General features: G+C 39.9%; 1 protein-coding gene across 4 annotated transcripts in view; it reads right to left on the reverse strand.

Moving 5' to 3' along the window:
- The window catches only part of LOC147127483 (partitioning defective 3 homolog), a 271,216-nt gene that overhangs the window by 178,533 nt on the left and 74,268 nt on the right, over positions 1-18,415 (reverse strand). For all 4 annotated transcript variants that reach the window (XR_015084282.1, XR_015084281.1, XM_086020897.1 and 1 more), the window contains exons 5-9: positions 18,268-18,405; positions 6,658-6,761; positions 6,043-6,126; positions 3,241-3,366; positions 41-238 (exon numbers count right to left, since the gene is read on the reverse strand). Coding sequence is in view for 2 of the 4 variants with exons in the window: in XM_086020897.1 (XP_085877023.1) it covers positions 41-238; positions 3,241-3,366; positions 6,043-6,126; positions 6,658-6,761; positions 18,268-18,405 (650 nt within the window). In the remaining 2 variants the exon portion in view is untranslated. The remainder of the gene's footprint in view (positions 1-40; positions 239-3,240; positions 3,367-6,042; positions 6,127-6,657; positions 6,762-18,267; positions 18,406-18,415) is intronic.

The following is an 18,415-nucleotide window of genomic DNA, read 5'->3' on the forward strand; positions in this document are numbered from 1 at the left end:
GTGGGGGTTCCAGCAAAATACACAGATATGTGGCACAGACCTGGAGGTCCGCCCCCCGACGAGGCTGGTCCTGTCACCCGAATGCAGAGAGTCTTGGCTGAAGCGGACTCTGCTGGAATGAGGTGAGCTGAGTTCGCTCTTGCCCGCAAGTATCTCGTACTGCTTTTTCATGGCGGCCGGGACCACATGAAAGAGGATGACGGAGGAGGCCATCGCCTGCTTGAAAATGTTCTGGGCTCTGGGGGTGGTGCAGTGGAGAAAGAAGGGAGAGAACATCACATATGGACAGAAATGCATCGGTTCAAACAAGATAAGAGAGATAAGTAGAATATGATAGATTATAACTCTGAAGATAGAAATAGATGGGCTAAGAAGTACTGTGTGCTAAGAGAAGATAAAGAGAGTTGTGCTAAGACTAGTAATGGAGCACTACCAATGGTTTTGTATGGGGGTCACCAACCTTTCTGCAATTGAGAGCTACTTATTGGGTACCGATTCATGTGAAGGACCATTTGATCCACACTGCTGAAATAAATATTTGCTCGAAATATGCAACACTATTTCTATAAATCTCTGCAAATGTTTACACTTTCAGAGTTATTTTTCTAGTACAGGCTACTTATGTGGTCTTTGGAGGTCACCAACATGGTACCCTTGGGCACCATTTAGTACAAGAGCAAGGAAAATACAATCACAAATGACAATGAGCCACACACTGAATAATAGTTATTGGCACTTCTATGCAAATGTTTACCATATCAAACAATGTTGCCATATGTAACGTGTTTGTGTGTTCTGTTATCAATAAGACTGGATTTACACTGTATTGAAGCGCCAATTTTGGGGGGGATACAATTCGGATACACATCATGGCAGCGTCAAGAGAAGAAAATGCATGCAATCGGACCTCCTCAGATGGAATCGTGGATAAAAATTAAACACATATTGGCTATAGACCAATCTGAGTGGAGCGTGTAAAGGGTTTCAATATAGCAAATATTTTAACACAGAGATAAAAGTATCCAAAACACATGTTAATTATGTGCAAGCTTTATTACCAGACACAAAAATAGTTGAATCTGTTTTGCCAGTGGCACTTAGCATATAGATAGGCTGGTCAGGAGCAAGTGCACAGGGGGTAAATTGGTGTGGTGCGAGCCTGCATTACACGCCCCTAATATAATACCAGGAATATCATGCTAGGTCGCCCTCAATGTCACTGCTAAGATGACTCTGCCACAGCAGCAGCCCTTCATTCAAACACAGCCACAAATGTCCCTCCCATTTTTATTCATATGGAAATGTTCAAATACCACCGAGACATGAATAATGACTGAGCGGGTAAGAGTGTCTATATGTTTGTGTTTACATCACACACGTGCAGTGTAATCAGCCTCCACCTAGGCTTGATTGAATGACAAATTACCCCATCTATACATCATTCTGTCAGATTAAGTGTATCAAAATATTTACCCAAGCAAAACAATCTGCTGAGATCACTTTAAGATCCCTTGAAATTGTTACTCTGTGGGGTTCACAATCAAGGAAGGGGAAAACAGAGTGATGAGGAATATTAATGGGGGTAAGTTTACCTTCTTCACTTTAGTGAGATGTACAATTACAATCATACACAATATGATGTCAATGTGGAGTGTGTTTTCTAATGGAGGGGGGAACTTGGAAAAGCAAAACAGCTTTTCCGTGTGTTCATGGAGAACGAGGGATGTGTGTTAATTGGTGAGAAGAGTCTTTCCATTTCCATGGCTTAGCACAGTCTGTCGAATGCATTAGCATACTTAGTAAGTAACCATGACTGTTTTACAACCAGCTTGTACAAGCTACAGCAACAAAATTTTAGCGCAAAAAAAAAACAGAAAAACAAACCATCACTGACAGTGTACTATGAAATACAATTGGATTTGTTTCATCCCGTCGACTGAGTTTTTTCTCTTCACCAGTAAGTGGCTGGTCTCTAAAATCAATGTTTTTCCCAATTAATAGTAAGATCAATAAAGGTTAGATATTAACAGACATTGCCTATATAAAGCCTCATTGCTTATTCCAGGATCAAATTTCACACAAACTAGTGACACAACAATGGCCACACATGCATGATCTGAGAAAAAATATCTGTATTGAAAACATTCAAAACTATGCTCTAATTTTTACATACATATTGACATATTGAGGTATTCATGTAAAGTTTGTTTATTATCGCAATTTACATATACTGTAAACTATTAGTTTGGACAGATGCATCAAATAAACTGTCTGGGCAGCCCACATGTTTTTATGGCTCATATATAGCCCATATGTAAGTATATATCATGGGTGAGTGTGCACATTCAGACGTTGGGACTCTTGTCACGTGAGGTCAAATGCCTTGTCTTAAATCATCAGCTCATATTAAGAAATTAAATAAGAGCAATGAGTAGACAGAAACGAAGTGAATATGTCCCTATTTTTGGAAGGTGAAGCATTGGTCAACAACTGCTGATCACTGCAAGACCTGCATGTCAGGAATATTTCAATTTTATTGTGCAGTTGAGTGTGTATATGTGAACAGTGCTCCATAAATATACAATATAACATTTCGCAGATGAGTACAACCTGCATGGGTTGGTTATAAAGGCTATCAAACTGTCTTCTCTTTCACACTATAAATGTATGCAAAATAAACGAAAGTAGTACTGAAGTGAAGATGTAAAAAACACAGTTCAATGCTTAAGAATAATATACACAACAGATTTTAAGATTTGTCCTTTTAGTAGCTTTTTTAGCTCACATAAAAACAAATAATGTGGTTGACTTTCTGAAGTGAACCCAGATGGGAGGGGCCAAAAGACACTAAAATTTCAAACCCACACGTGAATTATCAAAGTATATTTAAAAGACACCCAAGATGACAAGGAGTTGGTGCACATTAGTGTGTCTTTAGAATGTAACATTAACAATTATCAGTCAGTCCGGCATACATGTGGCAGTATTTTTGGAAATGAGTGTGAAATGCAAATTTTTTTTTACAATATCATTGCATATTTGGTAGACTTTTCGACAACACAAAGTAAAAACATTTTTCATTCTGTGGTAGGTAGTTAAATTGTGTAAAGGAACCCGAAAGCCTTTGCATACACAGTTAACTGATATAATTGAATTGTGCAATTAATACAACAAGTACATGTCAAATGTGATGACCACAAAAACACACAGGATGAGGTAGGACCAAAAAATATAACTTACTGTTCAAAGCGAAGATTACGTATATCTCCCTGGTTTATTCTGACAATACAATCATTCTCGTGGAAGAGATGTTCCTGCTGTGCCTTGCCTCCACGCTCCAGACGCTTGACTAGCAAGCCCTGGGTCCTGGAAAGTATCGCCCAACAGATTAAATCATTGAGACACACCATGTGGAAATTGAATTTTAGAAGAAATATCAACAAGTAAGAAGCAAAACAGCACAACAAAGTAATAGCATACACAATGTTTCAATATGTCAACCTACACAAGCCAATAAGATTTATTGTCTGAGGTTATTAATGTCACCACACACGCCTACGTCACGAATCCCACAGTATCTAATTCTTACGGTTTGCACTCACAAAACATTTTTCAACTGTATAAAGATTTCTCTTGGCCTGGAAATACACTGTTTTGCTGACTAATATGCAGAGCCTCAATCGTTCCTTTTGCACACCCACGCTGTCTGCAGGCCTAGCGGGTTGACATGACAGCTTGTGTGAAGCAATCCGAGCCAAAAACTAAAAGAGATAATCTTGTGGCTTCTGAGAGAACAGTGAATTTTGCCATCACTGGAGCTTAAGCCGAGAGACGCTGATGCTGTAATAAATACCTACAGTAAGAACTCCCATGCCACTGCCATCTCAGCAATCCCTTTTCAAAGGCTACCTTTACTTTTACATACCACCCCATCAATTCCTCTTCCAAATGAATACACAAGTGAGCTCCTCAGGGATAACCACTTGTAAAGAGATCTTAACAAAATATAGTTCCACTAAATTTGGGAAGTAAAAAAATAAAAAGAAAATACAGACCTCTATCTAGGCCAAACATGGCAAATTCTGGATTACTCAATTCGTTTTTTCAGACAATGCCACACTCTTTCACAAGGTTTTGTGAAAAGTGTTTTTTTTTTTGTTTAATTGTAATAAAAGTCAATGAGGTATGCACAAGCTGTTTTTTTAATAGAATGAATATTGAAAATTGTCCCGCATAACATTCATTTCAGTTTAGGGTGGAACCTGTACGCAAGCATTCGCTGCCAATTCCTGTGAGAATAGCAACTTCAAGGTCTTAATAAGGAGTAAGTCATGTTTCCATTGGAGTCATAAACAGCCACTTGTCGAAAATGTGACCCTTATTAACGGGGGTGTCAAGGGCAGATTTTCAGACCTCTTTAGCGTTTCAGGCAAACAGGCCAGTCTTAGAACCTAATTGGCTTCATAATATGGATATCCATGTTCACGTGGCAGACTCATCTCAACCGCTCAATGGGGGTAAACAGTTACATTAAATGAAAATTAAGGCTCAAAAGAGGCCCTATCTTCTTCCTCCTTGTTTGATACCGCGTTGTCAGGTCATCAACTGTGTTGAACACAAGAGTAATTGTGAGTGCCCTGGAAGCAGACATGATTGTGCCTCATCTCAATAAGTGTTGGCAGCTTGAAAACAATGTGTGGCCTACATGCAGATTAACGCATTGGCAAACCTTAATGACTTGAGGAAAGTCAAAGACAGGAGACTTTGATCATTGATCAGTATTCCGATAGCGAAAAGACTTTCATTTGTTTTTCAGATGATTTGGTCTACACACGGTTATTGTGATGATGCTAATACACAAACGCACTCAATTTTTCCCCACTTAGCGGTGGAAAGCAGGGGAGTTGTAGCTAAATGGCATTTAATGCAGACTTCAACTGTGAATTCATTAGATGTGGAAGCACAGGGACTTTGAAAATACAAATTTATCTAAAGGCTCGGAGGAAACTTGTGAATATTTTCAACAAAAAACAGCATGCAACTACAGTTTTCCTCCATTTGAGATATTCCAACTAGTCCATATGCAATGAAGATTATTTTTATGAACATCACCACCAACAATAACAATAATAATCATAAAAATCCAACCGTTCAAGGTTGGCTTGCGAGGAGCAAGTTAAGGTTTACCCATCAGTAAGTCCTGTTGAAATGTACAACGTATTTTATTGATAAGACCATGACCAAGATTCCAGATGATCAAGACATTTCTCGTAACATGGTTATACAATGTCCTTAATTGTTATTTTGCTCCTCTGATGCAGGATGTTTCAAGGTGTCACAGGTTCTGAGGGCACCAATGACAATAGATCAAACCTAAATATAGTTTCCCAACACTTGCTTATGCACAGCAATGAGATTAGTGCCCCCAAAGAAATGACACATATCCAATCTTCATGACAGCCACGCCCCTTTACTTCAAATGTCATCCCACTTCATCTCCTTGCTCTGTCTCTCCAACTCATTTTCCCCGTCTCCCGTTCCGTGGAGCTGAGTAGTCACATTCACCTTGATGCTGCCTTGGCGAACAGCACGGATTAGTGTTATAGGCAAGCTTTTAGTTTGATTACATTTGGCTGCGTCCACCGTCCTTTATGTTTTTGCTGCAATAACCATGAACTTGGATACACTGCTTGTCCTGTGCTCTGTCAGTGGCAGTATGCATTGGTTGAAAAAAACATGTAAGGCAAAAGAGAGCGGAATCACCTTCAAGGCTGAGCAGATATTATTGTGATTGAGGACAAAGGTTACAATAGAAAAGAAACATAACAAGCTTTTAAAAACTGTGCAGCCAAGAGTAAAATTACTTGAATCTATTCTCTTTCCCACAGGGAGGGCTCCAAGTTGTGGGAAAAGAAATATTACAGGCCAAGGAGGTTTATCTTCTGGCAGAGAAACTAAAAGTCAAAGGAAATATACAGCCTTCGACTGACGAAAAGTAATTCAAAAACATTAGCTAGTTAGGTGATGATGCCCTCTTTTTACCTGACATCTTGCGAGCTGAATGGCACAACGTGGATCCCCAGGGGCCCTCCTTTATTGGACACCTCAACTGGCTTGAGCATGGCTCTGCAAGATGATGATGGATGGGGTGAGAGGGGGTGGGAGGGAGGATGTGGCGGGAGACATGCATGAAATAAAAACGCATAAATTACATGAGCCTAGAAAAGCGTGGTATAAAAAGCACACAGTCAACATGACTGGCTGATTAAATTTATGAGAGGCGGAGGTTAGCATAGACTGTTGGTGGTAGTTGCATTGTATTGTCAATGCAAAGTCATCCATTACAAAAGTCACCCCTGTGAAACTCGGGGTCAACGATGGACTCAAACTGAGACTCCATTTAAGTGATTAAGATCAAATTGGTGTTAGGAACAAAAACAGACTAATTGAAAAATGTGCAAATCATGGGGCGGGGGGTTAATTTGTGCAGATAAAGACATGAAGACAAATGAACAAACGTGACCAGGGTGCCTCTATCCTATCTTGTCATTCTCATGTGGTATGTGTGTTTTATTTCTCCACTTATTGGTTTGGATTTTAAATTGTGACATTTAAACAAGAAAAAAATACTAAATGGGGGTTTTGGGGGTTACTCACTCTAGATTTAACACAGGTGAATGGTCCAATGAGGAGTCAGCTCTTCCTACTGGCTCTATCCTTTCAATTCTTTGTTCATGTGTTCGCCTTGCATCTTCCTCCTCCTGAAAACAAAAGAAGAAAAAAAGAATACATAAAAAACGGCCTTGTGAAAAAAGAAATGACGAAAACCCTCCCATACTTTGCCATTCGGTCATTAGTGCTGATTGGTAGTGTTTTTATCCGTGCTACCTTTTAAAATCAATTACCTGCTGGAACAAGTAAGAGCCACAATACCGGGAAACTTTCAGCAAGCGAGGCATTTAATAACATAGAGAACAACTGCAGTTGATCATATGGAGTTACAGCCAAGTATGGTGAGGTTATTTTTTTATTATGTTATTTTATAATGATTTTATTTACCGTATTTCATGACAGTTTTATTTATTTATTTTGATTTAATATTTATATTAAGCGGCGGCACGGTAGCCAACTGGTTAGCACGTCCGCCTCACAGTTTGGAGGTCGTGGGTTCGATCGCGGCTCCGGCCTCCCTGTGTGGAGTTTGCATGTTCTCCCCGTGCCTGTGTGGGTTTCCTCCGGGTACTCCGGTTTCCTCCCACATTCAAAAACATGCATGGTAAGTTGATTGGACACTCTAAATTGCCCCTAGGTGTGATTGTGAGTGCGGATGTTTGTCTCTGTGTGCCCTGCGATTGGCTGGCAACCAATTCAGGGTGTCCCCCGCCTACTGCCCGAAGACAGCTGGGATAGGCTCCAGCACGCCCCGCGACCCTTTTGAGGATAAGCGGTATCGATAATTACTTACTTTTTTACTCTTACTCATGTAAATCATCATTATATTATTCTGAGGTAACAGTAATCTCACTTGATTACACTTTTTGGCTACTCTACCCACCTCTGGTTCAGACATTATATTGTATCATAAGGAAACCATTTACTCCAGCACCCTTCTTCCCCGCTACCATTCTTTTTCTCTTTTTACTGAAATGTCAAACATGTCCAAAAAGGTCTTGTGGCTTTCTGTTATTATGGAAATTGTTTCAAAAATGTTCAAGAGGCAAGTGTATCTTTGGCAACATACAGGGGTAATGTACAGTGACTTTGCCTCCTATTTATTTTTTCGAGTTGGGGGATGAAGTGGGATCAGCAGTCCACCGTTGGAACTCCGCTAACCTGATCTGCCCAATGGATTGCCTTCCCGAAGCGCTCTGCTTGAAAATGAATCAGTCATCCGGTCAGGCACACCTTTAATTATACTGTATGTCAGTTGAGGTTCTGGTTTGCCTGTGGGGCCATTATTCACAAAGCTTTTTAGAAAGGTCCCTGAGGTGAGCTGGCTATTTTCATGCATATACATATGAAGTGGACAAAAGGACTTAGGTTCCTGAGAAATACGGAGCTACTGCACATCTCAAAACGCAACTTTGCTATTGGAATAAATATAGGAAAATGCAACTCAAAGGCAATCTTTTACTTTATAGTTAGTGAGTGAGTAATAGCAGAGCACCCTGGTACCCTGCCCGTCATCATAGTTATTACTACAATCAGAGAGGTGAGCTGATACGTCCCAATAGGTAGAATGTCATTAAGCAGATTCACTGCATTAAAAAACGTGTCAAGCATACATCAGAAAAGGTGTGATAAAAAAGAAAAAAAAAAAAAAAAGGTTATTCTATTTGAGATTGTTGCGGTCAAATGCAAGGTGGTCTGGTCTTAAAGCAGGTATTCCATAACTTTGGTGCATATGCTCCAGGCCTTTCACAAGCGCCCTCTGGGGGATATTGAAGGAGATGCAAGGCTTAATAAGAAAACGCCTGGTTTAAATCACATTGTGAGTGTCAATGGGCATGACAAAAAAGGAATACATATATATATATATATATATATACACACATATACATATACACACATATACATATACATACACACACATATACATATACATACACACACATATACATATACATACACACACATATACATATATACGCACATATACATATACATATATACGCACATATACATATATACATACACATACATACACATACAGAGAGAGAGACAGAGAGACAGAGAGACAGAGGGACAGAGAGACAGAGAGACAGAGAGAGAGAGAGAATAGAAATGTGTCTTCATCCGTGTTTTAAAAGTGGACAGAGAGGGGGATAACCTAACATCCAATGGGAGGTCATTCCAAATGGAAGGACCAGCAGCCGAAAAGTCTCGATCCCCTCTGAGGCTCCGCTTGGTCCTCGACACCTCGAGCAGACCTGAAGTTGCGTTGGAGTGGAGGAGCTCAGAGAGGTACGCCGGGGCGAAGCCATTTAATGATGTATAGACAAATAGGAGAATCTTAAATTGAACCCTAAAATAAATGGATAGATGGATAGAGAGATAGATCTGTCACTCAGTACTCAGTAAATCGATCAGGAGATGGATCGATCAATCTACTGAGTACTGAATCGATCAATCTATCGATCGATCGAGAGAAAAGCGGTGCTGTGAGAATTTTGTATCAAATTAACGCATGCATTGTAATCACTCCACAATTCACCTCATCAGACAAATAACGCTGTCATGACTGTAGATGATTTACAGTATATTTGTCACATCATTTTACAGGACCACTGCTGACTTCCTCCCACAGTAACAATAATGATGGTGGACTGTCCTTGTGACCCAAGCCAGAAGGTGACCATCACCTTCTATTAACTGCCAACCTGTGTTTATTGTGCGTCTTTACTGAGCACTGAGTGACAGCCTAAATATACATTCACCTCTTTCTCCTTCAACTCTCCATCACCTCTGCCGCTCTTTGTCTCTGTGTTCTGAATATCTCCTTTCTATACCCACCATTTCTCCCTTCCCTGGAGTGCTTTTAGCACCCTGTTGGTCCCATGGTAACCGGTGGAGTGGGGAAAAAAACAAGGCTTTTCAGATTCCAGTAGCACTCAGTCCAGGCTTGCTCTTTCGCCCTTCTTGCTTGTCTCTAATAAACCTCCATCCTAACTTGCCCAGAAACCTGATTTATCAAATAGAGTAGGGAGGGGTTAGAGATCAATGCTGGGCCCCTATAAAATCCGCCACATCAGTGGCATTGGGAAAGAAAGCAAAATGCGAGGGTCAAGGCTTTATTGAGGAAGGGTGAGTGTGAGAAAGGCAAGAGAGGGGGTGAATGAGACAAAGCCGCAAAGTGCAAAGTCTTGTTACCTTCAAATTGGTTGGCAGGTTAGAAAGCTGAGAGGAGGAAGAGAAGGTAGCAGCTGTCTGGCTTGGCATGCACACACACACTCACATGTATAATAAAGTCCACTGCTTGGGGGATGGGACAAAGACGGCGTTGAGGAGCTGTCACCCCCAAGCAGCTCGTGCACTAAAGCAAACCCACTGTAAGTGCCGATGTGAGTGTGTGTTGTGCCATTAGCCATGGCCAAGTACAACATGTCGCTGTTAGGGGAGCTGGGGAGGAGGAAGGCTCCCTCCTGAGCCCATCTTTGGCATCAACGGCTTAACAAGGGAAAGGTGAAAGGTCATGAAGAATAGTGGGTTTCTGGCCACCGCGACCCCCCCAAGGGCTAAAGTCCACATGCGTGTACGTGCATGTGTTTGACAGCTTCATGTGTTGAATGGGCCTCTCTGTCAGACCCTTCCCTTCATTTATAATGACCAGTCTGTGCCAAGCAGAACAATGGAGGCCAAAGAACAGGATGTTGAAATGTCTTGGAATGAACAATGGATGTTTTCACTTCATGTAAAACTCGAGGAAGTAAGCAATTTACGGTGATTAAAACACTGACTTGTTGAAATATGTACAAAGACACACTTTCACCTCCACCCTGATAGGACAGGGTAAAAATATTAGTTTAACTGTGTTATGTGAATTGTACCTTATATTGGAAGTCTGCTAATGGCAACAAACAACGGCTACAATGGGGAGGTAGAGAGGTGAAGGGAACCACAATAATTGCAGCGCCAGCAAGCCTGCAGTTAGACTAAACACTGTATAACATAAAAGGCAGATACAGGACATCACAGTCTTATTGCAATGCACTCTGGCTCTGATGCACGAAGACAAGATCGCTGGTAATAACTCTTAATAGTCCCATTAAGGCTCTTTAAACACCACAAAGCAATTACCAACACTTGGATTTTTCTAAGAGCCAAAATCTTTTGCTGAGAACTTCAGATCGACAATGTTTTGATGTGGAAGGAAAGGTGCCCTAGTTGGAACTTTATGCTTCAAAATCAATAACCAACCCAAGATGGGATAATATGGTCCAAGATTTGTAACTGTCAAAATCATGTGTTGGATCTTATATCATCTTATATCGTTCAAAATCAGAAGAGTGCTGTCATTGAAGTTAAGTTAGCCTCCAAAGTGGGCTTCTTGATTGAGTTAAGACCGGAGTGTTGCACCCAAGGACAGAGTCCCAACCATTTCCAACATTCTTAACCCTTCCTCTACTCTTGTCTTGTCATACCACACCACCATTAAAACAACCAATATGTCACGGTAACTAAGAATATGAGACACTAAGTTACATTGATGACGGCCATACGAAAACCTTTTACTAGACGAGGCTTAGACGGAACCTGATCAGTGGATGAAAGGGTCATAATGACCAATTTAACCTGAACACAAGTTCCTATATAGAATTTAATGGTTCACATGAGGATTTTCATCTCCTTTAATTATTGTGATTTAAGATGATGGCCCTTTCGGTGTGCAGGGATCGGCTGATTTTGTGTTAAAATCAAATATTCACAAATGTTTAACAACATTTTTTTTCAAAGCTGTTTTGACATTGGCGCCTGCCATTTTGCACTGTGAGCACTGTGAGTTGAATGTGAGCACAACATAAAAACAGGGACAAATTCTAATGAGAAAGTGTTGTATCGGTGAGCCAAATTAATAAGATGAGGATTTGCTTGTCCTCGGTTTAACAATTTGTGATATCCTTCAACTTACTTACCCTTTTCCATTCTGTATTTATTTGAGCTTGACATTATTGAATCTTGAGCTCTCACAAACAACATTCGATGCAATACTTTTTGGGATAACGTATAATTACTTGTGCTTTGCTAAGGCAATGTTTGAGGCCCTTACTTGAACAAGCAGGTGCAACAACGTAGATCAACAGAATTTATTGGATTTTTTTTTCCTGGTCATATCACTTGTATGGGCAAGCCCTGGTTGCCAAGCATAATTTGTGCGCCCAAAGATCAATTAAATACACTGTATTTTCCGGACAATAAGCCACATCGATATATAAGCCGCACCCACTCTATTTTAGAACATTTTGAAAAAGAAAATATTAAAGAAGCCGCACGTTTATATAAGCCGCACCTATCAATATTGAAAACTTTTATATTTACTGCATTTACAGAACGATTATGAACTGTAAATGTACATGTATGTATCTGAGCACATTCTTTCCTAACAGTGCCTTTTACCAGCAACGTTGCTGATTAAAACAGAGGAGAACCAAGAGAAAATAAACAGTACTTATCTTCATTTCACTGCCGACTTCCGCTCCAGTTTGTCAGCTAATGTGCACCAGATTCCACCATCTATTGTTCTACTACATTCTACATATGCACCTGTCTTGTTTTATGTTAATAAAGTCATCCAATCTAACACATGACATGCTAAATCAACAATAGCATTTCACATCGAAACAACAGAACAGATGTAACATCAGCCAATCGCATTCATGTGCACGTCAGGGACCTCTAGGAAAACATAAAATCAAAGCATTACAGCACCAAATGCAACTACCTAGTCTATGGCGCCCTCGCCTGTTGAACTCCTCCACCTGCAGTCACATCCAGTTAATGGGAAATGTATTGTATTGAATTGTACTGTCATTCCGGTTAGAGCGCCTCGAGCGGTGGAAGAAATATCCACAGAATAGCCGCACCGGACTATAAGCCGCATGGCTCAAAATCTAGGAAACAAGTCGCGGCTTATAGTCCAGAAAATACGGTAGTCATTTAGCAGTCATGTGATTTTAATAGAAGGCTAGTCCCAGTAAACACAGTAAAAGCAAGTTAGAAACCAGCATCCAAGAACCGATTAATTACAAGTTGGAAAAATAATCTAGCGCCATCTGCTGGTCTCCGGTGGGGAATTCTAGTAATTTATTTTCTTGCAATTGACTGGATCACAATCAAATGTACAGAATGTCTGCTTTAATACTATTAATTTTTACATTTACATTGCATCACCAGCCATTTGCTGCACGTACTTCAGTATAATTAACGATGGTGATCATTATGTGGTAGCATGGCTCAGGGTAATAGAGTGTTTGTCTCCCAATCTGAAGGTTATGGTTTCAAACCTGACCCTGTCAACGTGTCCTTTAGCAATATACTCAACCCCCCCAGGGCTTAAAGACAACATTGAATCTATGTTTGTGTTGTCGGAGACTCGAAGCCAAAGTATATCAAATTAGGTTTATGCTTTAGCTACTCCCTTCTGCAACCTCAACTAAATTAAAATCTGTCTGCATTTGATGTGGAAATAGTGTCTGGCTTGTAAATGTTCTGACGAGGATTTACTTCAGGCAAATTACAGAGACAGACAGGTTCCTAATGCAGTTAAGCTAATTAAATCAGAGATGTGAGGCTGCATTTGTCCACATCAGGGAACAGAATAGTGGCATGTAGATGGGAGGGAAGGTTAAAAGACAGACAGCAATGTTTGTGGAACATTTGTGAAAAGGAGCCTTATCTTTCTCTATAGTATATGCACAATCTTTGCATTTTCTTCCCTGAAAGGCAAACTTGCTCTTTTGAATATAGCATCTGCCAGGGTCTGTTTTATATATCAGATCTGGAGTGATCTACCAATGACACAGATATCTGTGCCTTTGCCCGCTGTATTGTTAAATTGAACTATAACGTAATTAGGCCAGCTAATTATGAGAGCTTAAATCAATCACCAGGTCAATAACAGAACCCTAAGCAGGCAGAGTGACCAAGGCTTTTCACAAACCTCATCAATAACGGTGGCACAAGACATAGCTACTCCTGAACCCGAGAGAGGGCCATATGGGGGGGAGGATTAGTGAAAATTGAGTTATCATGGCACTTTTTTGTCCAGATCAGGGTTTACATTTAAAAGTGAATAAAAGGGAAGTGAACCAAACGGAATGTAGAATCTTTTACATTCAAATAGCACTTTACATCAGCTTAAAAAGAATATTTAGGGTTTCTGATGTATGAAAGAAAATTTCAAAAGGCATATTATGTTTTTAGACACTGACTGAGGTGATGGAGAGGTGATCTGAAGAAGTAATCCTATGGTGGTGCGGATGTTGGGAGCGGATGGACTCATCTGAATCCTGAGTCTTTACCAGTACATTAAAAAGGGGCTTGGTGGTGCTTCTCTGAGATTAATCATAATTTTGAGCTTATTAAGTGGGAGGACAGTCTGCTTTCAACTGCTTAGAACGTTGAATCCATCTTTTATGCTGTGAAGGTCAGTGAGCGTCAGTAAATCAGTGATGTTAATTTCAATCAGAGTGCACATAGTCTAGATATGAAATGTGGTTAAATACATGTTTTTCTTCCCGTGAATGAGACTCACACATCACTGCACTGCCAAATTGCAAAGTGAACTCTTAAATGTTACATCAACAAGTAATGCCAACATTGAAGAATAACATGGATTATGTGGGATAGCATTTTAATTCCAAAGTCTTACATTCAGTGACATATTTTGACACTCTGATGTCCGTCATAAAGGCAGGATTTGATAAATGAGGGCAAGAGAATCAGAGAACTCATGTTGAACAATGAATTATTGAGAAGAATGTAAACTGTACACATTTCAGCTGGTGATTATGGGGCTCAACAGTCCATTTCATAGATCCATGTTTGCGATCTTATTTTGAGCAGGTGGCCATAATGTAAGTAAAGGGGCTCGAGGTGGGGGTGGAGGTGCTGGTGGTCATGCTAATTGGTTTTAATTGGAATCTGAGACTCTTGAATGAAGGAAGGGCACAAAGTCTTTGGAGAAAGTCTGTGTTTTTAGATAAATGAAGAGATGTGTTTGTAAGGAGCCCGTGTCGGATTTGAGGAGTCCCAAAATACTGACAGGGCCACAGCAATCTAGTGAGTTGAAGTGCATTGTGGATCAAATTCTGTCGCCAATCGGATATCAAGAGAGAAAATTGAAGTTAAGCGAAGGGTTAAGGGACAGATACACAGGGAATACAATTCAAGTTGATGTCAATGAATGACTGGAAAATACTTCATCGGGTATCCACAATAATCTAATTGGCTATACTGTTCTTGTAAATAAAAAGTAGGTAATGATGATGATAACAGAATTTAACATGATAACAGAATCTTCTTTTCAGATAATGTGCGCATGCAAAACTGTGACACCTCTTATTTTTATTTTCTGTTCATTTCATTGGTGTATATACACTCACAGTTTCTATAGCAAAAAGGTAATGCGCACATACGAGGTATACATACTACATATACAGTACATACCATATATTTTATTCCATTGGTTGGAAGAGAAATAAGTAACTGACTGGTAAAGTTACAACCTCAATCTATCCCTCTCAGCTTCACTCTCTAGATACTTTCTTTCTACCAACTCTGCTGTGAAAAAGCACCTAATTTCGACCTATTCGCATCCAACTGTGCCCACTTTTGTACTGCAGGCGATGCAAATGAAATGTGCCTTTTAGGTCACAATGGTGAGGCAGTCCCAGCTCATGTTTCTCTTCGGTTTTGTGAAGGAGACGGTTATTGTCGGCCGGGGCCTTATTATATTTCTTCGGCAACTTAAAAGCATTTACCCATTGTAATGGGACCAATAAAAAAGTGAGGAAAGTATACTGGACCTCACTGTGTTGAAATTGACCAATTTGACTCACTGTGGAGAATGGAATTGTGTGGAATATCAAATATGAAAAAGTCAGAAACAACGGCAAAAACAAATTAAAAAGGCTCAAGTTGCTTGTGACACTAATGTCAAGTCAGGTCAAATTTATACATTTTTTAAAATAAATAAAAATGTCTTACAGGACTTCATTGAGTATTGGTCTTCCCTAACCCACTAAAACTGAATGAATAATAAACCCCAAATGGCAATTGTATTATCAGATAAGATCTGTTCACTGTTGTCCATGCTGGTTTGGATCCAGGCCGGCACCCCAGTTTTATCCCCTGAAGTCATTATTGCCTGCAGCTAAGGTGCCCCGTCTCCCAATGATTTGTGGGTAACGAGCTGGCACTGCCCTGTTCAATTATTCTCATTGAGAAAGTGATTTCTCACTCCACGGGGCAAATCAGAGAAGTCGAACACATGAACTCTAATCAAGAATTAGTGCGTTAACAAGCAGCAGCGCGGAGAGGACTGTGTACCCAACGAAGCATGTGGATCGGAACGAAAATCAAAATGGAAACAGAACAGAGATATTTAAATATAAGGATGTAAACTGAGAACAAAAAGGAGACGGTGACAATGCTGTACTGCAATAAATAGAAATGCTGCAAAGAAATGGAATTCAGGAAGTGTATGGTGACTTTTGGGACACCATGTTCTCCTTTGCTGTGGAATTAATCAACCACATGAGGCCGAAAGCAGGTTGCTTCTATGGTGTATTTTTGCATGTGTGCTTGAAAGGTTCAGATAATTGCACTGCATGTGGTTCCCATATTTTATTTTATTTTTACATAACTGGGGGCAAAATAGATTAAGGAGTAACCTTGGCAAAGTGTTTTCTTTTAGGCTCATGTATCTTCTCTGTCAAAAAGGTGCTACCCACATTTTTTAGCATCCTCGAGTACTTTGACAGGACAATTATAACAAAGATATATTAAATATTAATATACGTACACAAACACTGACCCAACTAACTAACAAGAGCAAAATCAGTAAAGCCGTTTCTTAAAAGTAAAGGAAGCTATCCATCAAAAAACTAAAAAATCCAATACAGGTCAGAGCGGGTTTCTGTGGTAAGGACAAGGCAAGGCTGTCAAGTCATTACACAAGGTCCCCCCTGAGGTCATTTCTATTCTGCCTACAGCTCTCTGTCACTTTTGATAACTTTCAAATGGAACACTTGCCTACACACAACCCCCCCCCCCCCCCCCCCCATCCCAACAGATGTAGCAATAGAGGGACCAAGTGGCTGTAAGAGACAATCGCAAAGTGCAGACAGAACATGAACGTGTGAAGTGAGGAGACAAGCATGCAAAGTCCAGTGGTGCACGGCATTACTTTGCAGATGTGACGCACTGACCCCTACTGTTATCTCATGCTGTGACTTCACATATGTGGAAGGATTTAAAACATTAAACGAGTACAGTAAGTATTCTCTAGTGAGGAATCATATTTGCATTGTTTAATCTTTCCTTATAACAGAATTTCCTTATTTGGGAAACGACTACAGTGCATGTCCTGTATGAACGTGCAAGTATGTTAACAAAATACATGTGTAACAACACAAGCAATATAATGCCCCAAAAAATATTTTCCCCCAATTTTTTATTAAACAAAAACTAAACTATAAAGTACAGGTATATGAACAAAATACAGTACAGTATAACAAATATGGTCCAAATACTGTTGAAAAAAAATACTGTAAATACTGTAACACCAATGCAGTACAGTACTTAACTACAGTAAACTGTACTGTATTTTAGTGTTCATTTTTCTCAGACTTGGGAAAAAATGAGTATTTTGAGTTGTTGTGTTGGCTTCATTCTTTGCTGTATGAAAATGTTTGCCTGCGTATCATACAGTTTTGTTGCTGATTGCAAGAAACTGTCCCGTTGATCATCACTGATGTCTGGGAATTCTTGTGCATACAAAAGCATTTTTCATGGCATCTCCATAGCTCTCTTGCTGGATGGTGGCTTTACATCAAGGCTTTTCTTGTAGATTTGAGTTTTTCCGACTCCAAGTGTCTCGCATAATCGGGTGCATTTCACTCTCTCTTTCATGGTCATTACCGTTCTTCTTCGTTTAGATGCCATGAACTACAGACGAAAATGTAAATGAATAAATTTATAATCTTTCGCAATTTCAGTAAAACGTATGCCAAAGAAGAAACTTAAATGTCGGCGTTTTGGATCCGATGGTGGTGGAGCGGTCCATAGTACGAGCTGCTCATAAAAACATAAATTTCCATTGTCAGGAATCGATCGTTAATGTAATATAGGAGTAGAAAATGTAATTCATACGTTTTTTTTCCGGGTGAGGGAATTTCCGTTTGACAGAGGTTTGTAGGTGGAAATACTAACTGTAATAGCAAAATGCAAATATACATCAGCTCTCCAACATAGCAAATGTAGCACGAAACATTGACATGACAAAATAAAGAGGTCATCAGGGGTAAGAAGTGAAAAGTTTTAGACTGACCATGTAATTTTCTTGATTTTAACTCCATAGAGCATGCATTTTACCCACTAAAGAGGAGAATGAAGGGACTATTCTCTCCAAAGAAGCAATCTTGAGTACAAATTAAATGGCAATGCATAAATATAATATAAAATATAAATGTCTTGACAAAGAGCTACAGTATTATACGTAATATTATAAATGTCTCACATTTTATCGTAATGACTATACCACCATACCTGTTCTTGTCGATCAAGCCAACGGTCCACCATCGGGTGGTTTGCACTTAGGGAGGATCTGGTCATCTCTCTTTGAAACTGAGTGGTCCGGCCACTTGCATCTCGTGGAAGACTCCGGTAGGCATGACCTCCCCTGCCCTTAACATAA

Source organism: Filicampus tigris, chromosome 21, assembly GCF_054856515.1.
Source record: "Filicampus tigris isolate MCC_2025a chromosome 21, RoL_Ftig_1.0, whole genome shotgun sequence".
Classification (NCBI taxonomy): Eukaryota; Metazoa; Chordata; class Actinopteri; order Syngnathiformes; family Syngnathidae; genus Filicampus; species Filicampus tigris.